This window comes from Pseudoliparis swirei, chromosome 12, assembly GCF_029220125.1.
Source record: "Pseudoliparis swirei isolate HS2019 ecotype Mariana Trench chromosome 12, NWPU_hadal_v1, whole genome shotgun sequence".
In the NCBI taxonomy this organism is placed as follows: domain Eukaryota; kingdom Metazoa; phylum Chordata; class Actinopteri; order Perciformes; family Liparidae; genus Pseudoliparis; species Pseudoliparis swirei.
Genome location: NC_079399.1, coordinates 8,210,673 through 8,222,142, shown reverse-complemented (window position 1 = coordinate 8,222,142; position 11,470 = coordinate 8,210,673). Strand labels below are relative to the sequence as shown.

General features: G+C 44.6%; 2 protein-coding genes across 5 annotated transcripts; both read right to left on the bottom strand.

The window, feature by feature from the left end:
• Positions 1–246: 246 nt before the first annotated feature.
• On the bottom strand, positions 247–1,209 carry LOC130203005 (uncharacterized). The gene is made up of 2 exons (XM_056428904.1): positions 511–1,209; positions 247–371 (listed from the first exon to the last, which is right to left on the bottom strand). Exons 1-2 carry the CDS (start codon positions 839–841, stop codon positions 247–249), a joined length of 456 nt encoding a protein of 151 aa, XP_056284879.1. The 5' UTR covers positions 842–1,209.
• A 4,986-nt stretch (positions 1,210–6,195) lies between these two features.
• Positions 6,196–11,206, bottom strand: zc3h14 (zinc finger CCCH-type containing 14). Of its 4 annotated transcripts, none has more exons than XM_056427417.1 (17): positions 11,076–11,206; positions 10,694–10,736; positions 10,468–10,582; positions 10,251–10,291; positions 9,963–10,137; positions 9,504–9,828; positions 9,240–9,406; positions 8,700–8,800; positions 8,440–8,598; positions 8,204–8,278; positions 7,880–8,036; positions 7,577–7,773; positions 7,335–7,473; positions 7,097–7,236; positions 6,877–6,962; positions 6,578–6,684; positions 6,196–6,399 (listed from the first exon to the last, which is right to left on the bottom strand). In XM_056427417.1, exons 1-17 carry the CDS (start codon positions 11,109–11,111, stop codon positions 6,396–6,398), a joined length of 2,067 nt encoding a protein of 688 aa, XP_056283392.1. In that variant the 5' UTR covers positions 11,112–11,206; the 3' UTR covers positions 6,196–6,395. The 4 variants fall into 4 exon arrangements, with proteins under 4 accessions (XP_056283392.1, XP_056283395.1, XP_056283393.1 ...); XM_056427420.1 differs by having other exon boundaries at positions 7,880–7,979; XM_056427418.1 differs by having other exon boundaries at positions 9,240–9,403.
• Between the last annotated feature and the right edge of the window lie 264 nt (positions 11,207–11,470).

Genomic DNA, 11,470 nt, shown 5'->3' with positions numbered 1-11,470 from the left:
CCTCGCTGCCCTTTGTCAGAGCGTGCCAGAGTTCCTGCCGCCTTGCAGTTTTTCGGGCTGGTGTTTAAAGACGAGCTGGTGTTCAGTAATTTGCAGAGGTGTTTAACATATAGTAAGATGTGGTGTTTAGTTGTTGGGTGGAGCATGTTGTTTGGGTCTGTGCAAGAGTTGTGAACTAGAGCAGCATAGTCCTGGTCCACTAGCTTGAGCATGTCCTTCATGCCACGGTGTTTATTGAGCAGGTTGTCAATAGTTGCCTTCATGGGGCCGCCACCGCTTGTGGTCCAACACAAACCCTCTCCCTGTCTTCACAGGTCCAGTGCGAGCGGCAGTCGGCGAGGACAGCAGCGGCAGAGACGGCCGACATGTTTCTACGAAGACAAAGACAAAGGATACAATAAGTTATTCAGATCTACAGAAGGGGAAACCTCCTGAAAATGAATATGATTAAAATTCAGTTCCTACTAACTAAAGTCTGGTCCATTACTATGCCTGTGTGTTTGATGTTACTTGGATCTGTCGGAGGCCCGGGAGTCACGTCTGGTTTGACAGCAGCAGAATCCACAGGAGGGCGTGGAGGAAACTGGAACAGCTTCTGTGGTGCCATGAAGAGTGAGGATGACTGGACAGTAGGCACGCTGCTTTGAGGAGGTGGATTCAGGGCCGGGGGGGCAGAGTCCGACTTGGTCCTGTGCTTGTCCCAGTCCACAGGAACTGGGCGGCAACCAGGCTCAACGTACTGCAGGCCAAACTTTTCTCCAGTGTCGGTGCTCGAGAGATGAAGTGCTGGATACTTCATCTGTCCCAACACCCGTTCGGAGGCTGCGTTGAGCTGGGCCATCAATGCAGGATCAAAGACGGCTGGGAGGTGAACGCCCGGCTGCTGCAACGGAAAAACCTTTGTTTGTTATTCATACTTTGACAGTACACAAAAACTGCTGTTAGTAAAGGCAGAAAGTATCTTTACTTCACCTGCTTTGTTCAGCCAAATCCAATCAATCAGACTGTTTGTAACATGATTACGTACAGAGTATATTTCATTCATACACATGTGTTCATGTTGCAATGGGTTAATATTCAGGAGCCAGTCATCACTATGTCACCAAGGCAGGGGAAGCACCTTGACTTCAAACACACAGCAAACACATGCCAACAGGTGTTAGGAGCACAGCAGTTTCTTGTCATGCACATCAGAAAACAAAGATGGATACGTACTCATCAGGACCGAGTCCATTCATCGTCACGAGGACAACAGGCGGAACACCAAAAGACAAACAGGACCAGAACACGGTCGACACCAGACGAGTCCTGCTGCATGTGGGAGAGGAACTCATGGTCCCAGTTGTGTCGGTCGGCGGCACGGTGCTCTGGGTTAAAGACCTCTTTCTCGTCGTCTGGCAGATGAGGAGGATGACGAAGATGCAGAAACAGCTATAAAACACACACAAAACAATATCAAATATGCTGAATAGAATACAGGATTAATAGCAAATCGTCTGAACTGTAAACGATTGTGAATCTTCAGGGAGGGGAAACAAAGAAATAAAAGAGAGCACATGTATACTCACAGCTCTGCACATGTTGCTTTGAAGGAGAGATGCTCAGCATCATCCTCTCCAGCTCTTCATCTTCATCCATCACTGTGATGCAAACAAACAAGTTAGAAAGAAAGAAAGAAATATATTCTTGCATTTGTGCTTGTATGACTTGCATGTAGATCCCTGACAAGACACCAGACTCACCAATGGCTTCAGCAGGAGCATGTGAGGCGTGTGACATCACAGGTGAGGCGTGTGACATCACAGGTGAGGCGTGTGACATCACAGGTGAGGCGTGTGACATCAGAGGGGAGACAGTGGGTGGCTGCAGCTTCTTCTTCAGGTAGAGTTGTAGCTTATGCATCTTTGTGCCTGCAGTGCAGTTCTTCTTCTTCATGATGAAGGATGCATAGCCGTCCTCCCTGCTCTCCCAGACCTCTCGCCAGGTGCTGTAGGCACGAGTCCCAAAACCCACCAGCTGGTCATCCTCCGATGCTGCTGCTGTCACAACTGGCTTGTGTTCCTCATAGTTGAGGAGAGACTGGATTCCTCCAAACATGAGGGAATAGTTGAGAAAGGACAGGAGGCTGTCCTTGTTGTGCCCCGCTGCCATGAACACTCCTGCAGCTTCCTCTCTTTGCTGGTTCCTGATGAGGTAGATGGTGTATCAAATGTCATTCTCCAGAAGCCAGCGGAAGGAATGAAACAGCCATTCTCCCAGGGTAAAACACATGTCTGCTCATCTCTCCTGTTATGAAAAAGAGTAGAGTATATTAGTAAGTATATTAATACGCTATAGACAGGCATTGTTTCCAAACAATATAGTTTCTGAACCTTAAGTCCTTTGTTGAGGCACACTATTTACATGTCAGTGGCAGGCAGGCAGGCAGGCTACCCCCCCCCCCCCCATCTCCTGTGCCCTGAACATCTTGTGGAAAAGTACATGGAGGTGAACTCCCCCCACCCATCTCCTGTGTACATGGAGGTGAATTAACACCCCCCCCCCCACCCCCCCACAGTCATGTGACTCAAGTAACAATTATGTGAAGTGTCTTATCAAGAAAGGATCTCCATTCCCTTGTGACCATCCCAAAAAACCTGCATCAGACTATGAGTATACTTTTATATATACACCGTATCACATTCTGCTGTTCTCTGTTTTAACAGTGGTGGAGAAAGTATACAGAACTTCTACTTCAGTAAAAATAGAAATATTAATACCACCACATGGTGGTCCTGCATTAAAAAATAAATAAAAGTAAAAGTTACAATTACTTACTACTATGTCTTAATATGCTGCTGGTCGTTTAATCTATAATTACACCTTTATTAGTTGAGTGTAATACATGTGGAGCAGTTAATATACGTGATATGTTAAAGTAAAGCTTCATCAGTCACGTTAACCGAGGAGAAGTGCGCGTTTAGTGAAGTGACGGAGTCAATAAAAGAGAAACCCGTGACTCCTGTTTAGAGTTTACCGTTCCTTCACAGCGTGTATGTAACGTAATATCCACAGTATTGATATGGTCATGTAACGTCATATCCACTGTATTGATATGGTCATTCCGACAGCATTATTTATTTAATGATGTCGCGTTAACTTCCCGTTTCAACAGCGCAAGAAAGTCACATACACGGAGAAACCAAACTGAAAAAACACAACCAACTTTACAGTGTGAACAAGAGACTGTCAAGACTAATTATCATTACATGTTAGTTCATTGTAATAAGTTAGAACGACTTACTGCTTGACGTAACGGTGGAGAGCTCCAGAGATCCGTACGTGCAGTCTGTCCTTCTCACAGCAGACTGAATGAGACGGAGGAGGGGGAGGAGCAGCGGGAGGAGCATCACTCTGAAAACAGCGCCACTGAGCTGCGAGTGGCCAGAGATATATTACATCGGCGATTTTAGACACCGCCATAGAGAATGAATGGGAAGCTGTTTAGGGCCGTTTAGCTAAAGAATCCCCGGTGCCCGCCCGCGCGGGAGTGCACTATGCCGATCGGGTGTCCGCACTAAGTTCGGTATCGATATGGTGCTCCTAGGGGAGCCCGGGGCCACCAGGTCGTCTAAGGAGGGGTGCACCGGTCCAGGTCGGAAACGGAGCAGGTCAAAGCCCCCGTGCCGCTCAGTAGTGGGATCGCGCCTGTGAATAGACGCTGGAGTGCAGCCTGAGTAATACAGCGGGACCCAGTCTCTTTTACTCGGTTTAACTACTGTTGTGTTCAGATACACACAAACATCATATATTTACACCACGGAGCAGCTTTATCGGTGTTTCTTTATCTTCTTATTCACATGTAAAAGCCTCACTGACCATCTCTCCTGAGTGTCATACACTGCCTCCACCTGGAGGACACCTGCACCACATCAACCACACAACATATTGTATGACAACTCTCAGACATTCTGGCTGTGACAAATAACGTTTAACAATATCTGTTTGTGTTGTAATATTCGGTATATGGCTCCTACGTGGTATATTACGCACATGGAAAACCAAATACCTGGGTATTCATGTCTCTGTATGGCATGGAGCAAAGTACATTTCCTCAAGTAGGCCGACTGATAAATTCGAGGTACTTTACTTTCTACACCTCTCTCAGAGGTACATGTTGTACTTTTTACTCCACATTGTCTGACAGCTATATATACTTTTCAGGAAACTATTTTTCTATACACACCCAGTATTCAGTGAAAACCATGTATTTGGTGATTTACATTTTTTTTGGATGAACTTAAGGATAACGTGTTCTATTATGGATTGAATTATCCTACTTCTTAAAACAAACTATCACAACTCCTTTGATGATCTAGAATATTTTAAATACAGTACTGCATTGTCTGTAGAGGAAGAAAACACATCGCACGGTTCCAGTAAACTACTACAAACTAGGTTTTACTGGATGACTACAGTAAATACATATAAAGATGTCTCTTGCACAAAGTTACCCGACTGACCCCAATTTACATTTGACATGTTGATGTATCGTAAATTCAAGTCACTTTTGTTAAGCCCAAAATAATATTAAAAAACTGCAGTAGGATTTCGAAATAAGGCCAAAATGACACCAACACCAGATCAATGTTTGACTGTACAGCAGGAACAGAGACCTATAATATCAATGACCAGAAATACATTCACTGATAAATCAGGCAGACTGTGAGGCAGATCAGTAAATCACACAGTACATCACATAGTTGTTAGAGTTGAAGAAGTCAAATACATTCTTATCTTCAGAATAATAATAATAATGTGTTAAAATGGACACATCTGTAGATTCTGGCTAATTCATAGATATTCTCTGTGTACAAGAGAGACTGGGCCGATAATTATTAATGTTAACTGTTATAAATATAAGTACATTTAATTAAAATCAAAATAGCTGTAAATATTCAGACACTTTAATTCGTAAATATCATGAGATGCAAACAGGCATTTGGCTTTATCAGCCTTCATCTCTGCAGCTGCAGTTTTATTCCCCACCACTAGAGGCCGCACAGCGTGATGACGTCACGGTACTCCAAGTCAAAAGCCCTCTGGACGTTGCTCTTCCTCGCCGGGTGCGATGGCGCGCGCCTGTAATCCAAGTGGGGAGAATGAATGGGAAGCTGTTTTTTTTCAGAGGGCTTTTGACTTGGAGTACCGTGACGTCATCACGCTGCTGCAGGCTCTAGTGGTGGGGAATAAAACTGCAGCTTGTAAGAGCAGCGAACAATAGTGCCTTTCTGCTCCCCCAACTCTTCTTTATAAACACCCAAAGAATATTACAAATATGTGTTTACTCTACTTTTAGCACTGCATCTTGATATTATATCGGAAAATTGGAGACGAAATAAAAAAGGTTGATGTCACTCATGCACTATAGTAATAACAAAAATTCAAATCATCTCATGGTTTACCACTTATATTTCACATGTTATCATGTTAATGTTTATCAAATCTTTAAGCTTACTAGATGACAATACATGCATGTGTTTTCAATTATGTATGTATTTATTATTCATTTGTTGAATTGTATTCCCCCCCCCCCCCCCACCACCCATCTCTATCTCTTTGTTTCATGGATTGTGGAGGTCTGGATTGTGGTCCATGCCTACTACTAATTATTCATACATTGTCATATCCATTGATGTGTTTATGTAACTCTGTAACGCCGTTCACCTGTACACATGAAATCTATTTATTCTGTCCATCCTGCAGAGGAATCCTTCTGTTGCTCTCCTGAAGGGTTCTTCCCGTTTTTTCCTGTGAAAGGGCTTTCTCTAATTCTAGAGTTTGTCCCGATCTGATGTGAGGTCAAAGGTCAGGGATGTCAAATATGTAGATTGTAAAGCCCATTGAGGGAAATTTTTAATTTGTATTTGTGATCTTTGGCTATATACAATGAACTGAATTGAATACATTCTATGGACATGGTTTCATTTTTAACTGATAATTGTATTTAGCATTTGGTTCCATGTTCTCCACTTTGCCATCTTCCACTGCATGGGACTTGTACCTCCTCACATCCTTTCAGTAGAGCAAGACAATGACAACCATCCTGACTTGGTAACTACTTTATCCTTAAATATAAAAAAATATCCTCAGTGATGAACATCTGCCCAAACCAATATCATACGGAACATGAGATAAATGACAAGATGACATCAGTTTAAAGTTCACTGTTGAGTATTTTAATATTCGGAGAGCAAAAACCTTTTGAGCTTACAAAATGATTCATTAAAAATGAACACAAACAAAATATTAAAATGAAATGAAACAACAGTTGAAGAATGAAAATCAATAGACACAGATGGCGAACATCCTCCAAAGCGTAACCATCATCAGACTGTCAGACTCCCTGGCCTTTATTAGCTGTGAGAGAGACAAACAGCAATTAGTGCATGAAAAGGCATTACTTATTTTATCAATTCATATTTAAAAAAATGTATTGGGCAATTAGTTCATTGGTTAGATTATGTAATGCAAGGGATCCTGTTAACAAGCGTAAGATTTCTACCATATGGAATTTAAAATGAGCCCATCTGCTCACCTGCTCTGCGTCTTGGTCCACTTCAGGGCGTGTCTCGGAGGCACCGCTGTGGTCGGGTGGTAGAAAGTACATCCGGTGCGCTTACACTGAGCCGCGAAGCGACAAGGCTGCGGACGAGAGACACTCCAACACTTAGAAAGTCTGAACGCAACTTTGAGTTTGTGCAAAAAGTCTCGACAGGAGGCGAGAGCGCCAAAGAAACTGCAGCTTCCAAATGTAAGCCATGAGCCAAATCCCACATTTATTCAAAGGACCAGGACAGATCAGAGCACCGCAGCCACATGTTTGTCATGTTTTACCTTGGGATGATAAAATGGACAGTCCATCTTCTTACACTCGGGGAAGAAGCGGCACACACTGGCCGTTTGCAGCACTGGCTGCACTGCTGTAAACAGAAAACTTCCAGTTAGAAGATCTTTACATCACCCTTCTTTACATCTGCTTTAGTCGTGGAATGCAAATACACTCTTACAAATCTTAGTTTGTGTCATCGTGCCGAGTCACAGATATAATGAGTACCTGGCCTGGGCGGAGGAGCAGCTGTGCTTCTCCGGCTGACATGAGTGAAGGGACAGTCCTGCTTGGTGCACCTGGCGTCGTATTTACAATTGGGATGCACGAAAAGGCATTTATCCCCAAACTTGCAAGATGGAAAGGTCCTTTAGAGAAACAAATCGCAATCAGAGAAAGTTATTTAGTGAGTGGCCAGCCATAAAAAGGATATTATAGTTACCAGTATATTAACAGAGGTACTCACTTGCACTGTGTTGTAGGGTGATGATACAAACACTCGTCTCCACTTTTACAGACCGGCCAAAACCGGCAGCGCTCCGTCACCTTCCGTTTCTTTAAAGAGACGGCACCCTCTTCCGCCATCTCGACTTCCATCATATCATCTGTTTAAAAAAGGACAGGCGTTAATGTTACGTCATTTGAAATGCAATAACACATTACATTTGTATTTTTGCAGTGAATGAATACTGTGGCAAGACCCCACACCTTCTGGTGATGTGACTCTCCCCTGTAGTCTGTGAAGGGTGCTGACTTTGGGATCCCTGTTCACGTGGGCGGTCGCCTCGGCGACCTTCGAGGGCGGTCTCACGTAATCCAGCTCCATCTCGCACTCGGCGAGATTCCCCAGTGGGCTCGGTACCCCATCCAGTGTCACTATGAACTTGGGGCTTGCAGATTCCTTACTGGTGTGAAAACAGAAGCGCTCATGTATGAACGAAGAGAGCGGCACATACTCATATCATGCGTGTGTATATGTGTGTGTGTGTGTGTGTGTGTGTGTGTGCGTACCTGGCCTGGACAGTGCGTGGTACAGCAGACTGGAGATCCCCCTTGACGTTCGGAGGAAGCTGGCTCTTGGTTGAAGACTCTCCCAGCTGCGGTCGGCTCACTATAAAGGAGCGGGTATCAAACGGCTTTGTATCACTTCCCTCAGCAACCTCAGCACCTAAATAAATCCCAAATGCAGACGTCTCAGTCTGATGCATAACTAACGACAATCCAGTCTTAATCTTCTGGGATATTTATATCTAGTTACTACTTTTACATGTTCGAGAGGAACTTTTTATCGTAACACGTATCCGAAGACGCCCCATAAAAGCAAAAAAGACTTACCGTCGTCACCCTGCCCTCTTTCATTGCTCTCGGCTAAATCCAACTGAAGGCGAGAAGCTAAAGACCTCACTGGAGCTGGGAGGAGACACATCAGTAGAGTCATCGGTTTACTGACTCATTTACATTTCTTTATTAGTTTAGCTCACTGTGATTCTGGCTTTCAGGTGGCAGAATGTTGAAAGCGGTTATCAGGAAAAGGCGCACCGTGGGCTGCACCTGCTCTACTCTTCACCTACCAGTGCTTCTGGAGGGAGACAGCTCTGCAGAGGTGTAGGTCTGAACCCTGGGGTTCAGGCTGTGGAGGTGCTCCTGGACCAGCTGGATGGCTGCAGTCATATCCTCACTGCTGGCCATACGAGTGCGAGGTGCAACAGGAACAGTCTTCCTCTGGGCTACTGGGGTTTAAAAAGGTCAATGTCAGGGATAACAGCAACTGCTTAAGATGCTTAAGATGCAGCAAATAAACAACATGTTCACGGAAACTCATTAAACATACTTGTGGGGTAGGATGTAGTTCTGGTAATCGAGTCTTGAGCCTCAGAGATGGCCTTCAGTATCAGATTCCTGTTGGCTTGCTTCGCTGGAGGGAGAGTGGGCCTGAAACCATAGACACCACAGAAACGTTAAAATTCAGCAAAGACCTTTAGCCGTCTGATTTTTTTTAAAGATCAGTCGGCGGCGGATTGTGAAAGTTCTTGTATAACTACTGCAGTGTAAAATATGGATTCTAACTGAATGCAAATACGTTGGACAAATCACATTCGCCACATAGTTGAGGTCGCAGTAATGTACAGTCCTTGCGGGCCCTCCAATTCAATAATGTTGTAAAATATCACATGAGGCATTAACACTGACTTCCTTCAAGAATATTTTAAGTCAACAAGAAAAATTAAGACGATCTGAGAATTTATTTTATTTGTTACGTTTGTTTTTCGTTTAAGAGAATTACATTAAAGTCCACACTCCAGATCAGCGCTAATGCACCGGAAAGCTGTTTGCCAACCGCCATTAAGAACAAAAAAAGAAGAACACTGACTTGCGTTCGGGTTTGGAGGGTAGGGACACTCGACTGGAAAGGCTTCTGCCCCCATAGCCTGTATCCTCCTCTTCCATGTCGTCGCTGTCTTCATCGGCCGCACGATTCACTCGCACCACAGAACTCGCTACCGGCGCCTTGCGCTTCCGTGACAACTCATCCTGCTGCTGAGCAAAGACAAAGATCATTGACATGATGGATCCTAACCTACACCTGTCAGGTGTTCACAGAAAGTTGCTGAACACATTCATCAAATCCCAGTACCCTGCTGGATCCGGTCCTGGAGGCTCTGCTGCTTCTGCTGTCCTGCTGCCTGGAGTGAGAGGATCCTTCTGACGATCGACACGTTTCCGCGGAGCTTAATGATGTAAACTTGCTCTGACCCGGTCTGTAGATTTCAGCTGTGGGTCTACTCGCCGAGCCACGTGATCGACCATGGTTGGGCCCCATCTCTACAGGATCCTCTGCGATGAGGTCATCATCATCCATCTCTGGCTTGATGTCAAGAACCGCATCTAAGGGGAGCGGCTCCATGAGGGGCCTAACCGCAGAGGTAAGTCGAGAGGAACTCTTCTCCAAGCTACCTCTCCTGATAACAAACAGAGGTGTGCTAGTTTATACATTTGCAAGGTCCGTCATGTGTGCCGTGAAAGAGAATTGCCGGCAAACATTGAATGTCAGAACATGAGGACAACGAGAGAATTCCAGCTTTGCATTAAACACCTGCTTTCATGAGCGGAACTGGACACGCGCGCTTCAGTCCTATCAGAGCGGGAGCTGGACACCGTCAGCACCTTCAACTCCTCTGCTCTGCCGTCCTCGCTGGCAGATGACTGGTCCATCCCAGCCAAAGCATCACTTTCAGACTGGATCGGATTTCCACTTAGGGATGCGGGCTCTGCATCCACCGTGTATGCAAGCGGGAGAAAGAAAGGATGAGCTTTGTGTAAAGATGCTAAACCTGCAAGCTATGTGCATTCTGAAAGTATAAAACAGCTCTCCCTGACTTACCGACTGCAACAGATCTTAACTTCTCAAGGACACCCTGTAGCCTACAAATCAATACACAACAAACATGTTAAGACTAGAACTGGTAGTATTAGTGTGGAGATCAATAACTGTAAAGTGTCAAGGGGTTGAGGGTTCAATCTTTTTTCACATGTTACCAAACAACACAGTGAAATGTACTCGTACAGGAAATAGACAAGTTTGACAGTTTTCATCCTACCACACTGTGAATTTATAAGTGTTGTTTCCAAGGAAGAGGGAGAGATCGTCAGACATCTGTTGAGAGGTTTTCTTGTTTGCAACCATCACCATAATATAGTCAGGAAGCTCTTCATCTGAAGTCAGGAAAGAGAAGAAACACGTACATTACTGCATGTAAATGTCTGATCGGAGCATCAAGCAGCAAACGTCCAGGACGACTAAGTGTGATTACGTTGTTCACTGACCAATATATGCACCGAGCTCTTGAAGCTTTCCCTTGATAGCCGCCTGAAACAGACCAAAAGTAGTGAGGTGACATCGCGCGAGCTGAACATAAACTAATATCTAACGCACGACAAAGTAGCGCTGCGGATAATTGGCACAGAAGTTTCCTTTAACTCAAACAAAAAGCTGCCAACATGGCGGTACTACCAGCCTGGCAGATACGTTACCAATTGATGGGGAAACCTCTCCCCACCTCCACCGGCCTTGAGAATAAAAACCTGTCCGTTAACGCACACACGCTTATATGCGTAGCTAGCTGATGCTAGCTACGCATATACGGTATCCCGTAAACAGGCTGCAGGTCCATTTAAAGGTCCAAATTCAACATACACTGGTACTCACTCTTATTTTCTTGCTTATTTCTGTCCCGATCTCCATAGTTATTGTTTAACTCGAGTAAATACGTTATAAAAAATGAAGCGACTCCTGCTCTAGCTTTACCGCTAACCAAAAACGAACCTACAGCGACAACTGTGACGTCAGGTGGCCGACGACGGGAGCCGACTAGGGACAAAACAACGACACAACTATGTATCTAAGTATCTTACACTATTGGTCTATGATCGATCTATGAGATTGTTTTTTTCTTTCGGCAGTTTTTTTTCTTCCATGTCTATCATCTCGACGTGTAAATAAAGAGCACATTACAGTAAGGTATTGCAAAATAAAGTATCAAACTTATGCACACTGCGTTTAAAAGAAACAACTACAACATAGTTCTACTACAACGCAGAAAG

Excerpts from the sequence above, each read along its gene's own strand:
- LOC130203005 (XM_056428904.1), bottom strand. The coding sequence starts at position 841 with ATGGCCCAGCTCAACGCAGCCTCCGAACGGGTGTTGGGACAGATGAAG. Across the intron at positions 372-510 it reads CGGGCCTCCGACAGATCCAA|AAACATGTCGGCCGTCTCTG; the intron begins GTAACATCAAAC and ends TTGTCTTCGTAG.
- zc3h14 (XM_056427417.1), bottom strand. The coding sequence starts at position 11,111 with ATGGAGATCGGGACAGAAATAAGCAAGAAAATAAGA. Across the intron at positions 8,599-8,699 it reads AACTACATCCTACCCCACAA|TAGCCCAGAGGAAGACTGTT; the intron begins GTATGTTTAATG and ends TTTAAACCCCAG. Across the intron at positions 6,685-6,876 it reads GTCCATTTTATCATCCCAAG|CCTTGTCGCTTCGCGGCTCA; the intron begins GTAAAACATGAC and ends TCTCGTCCGCAG.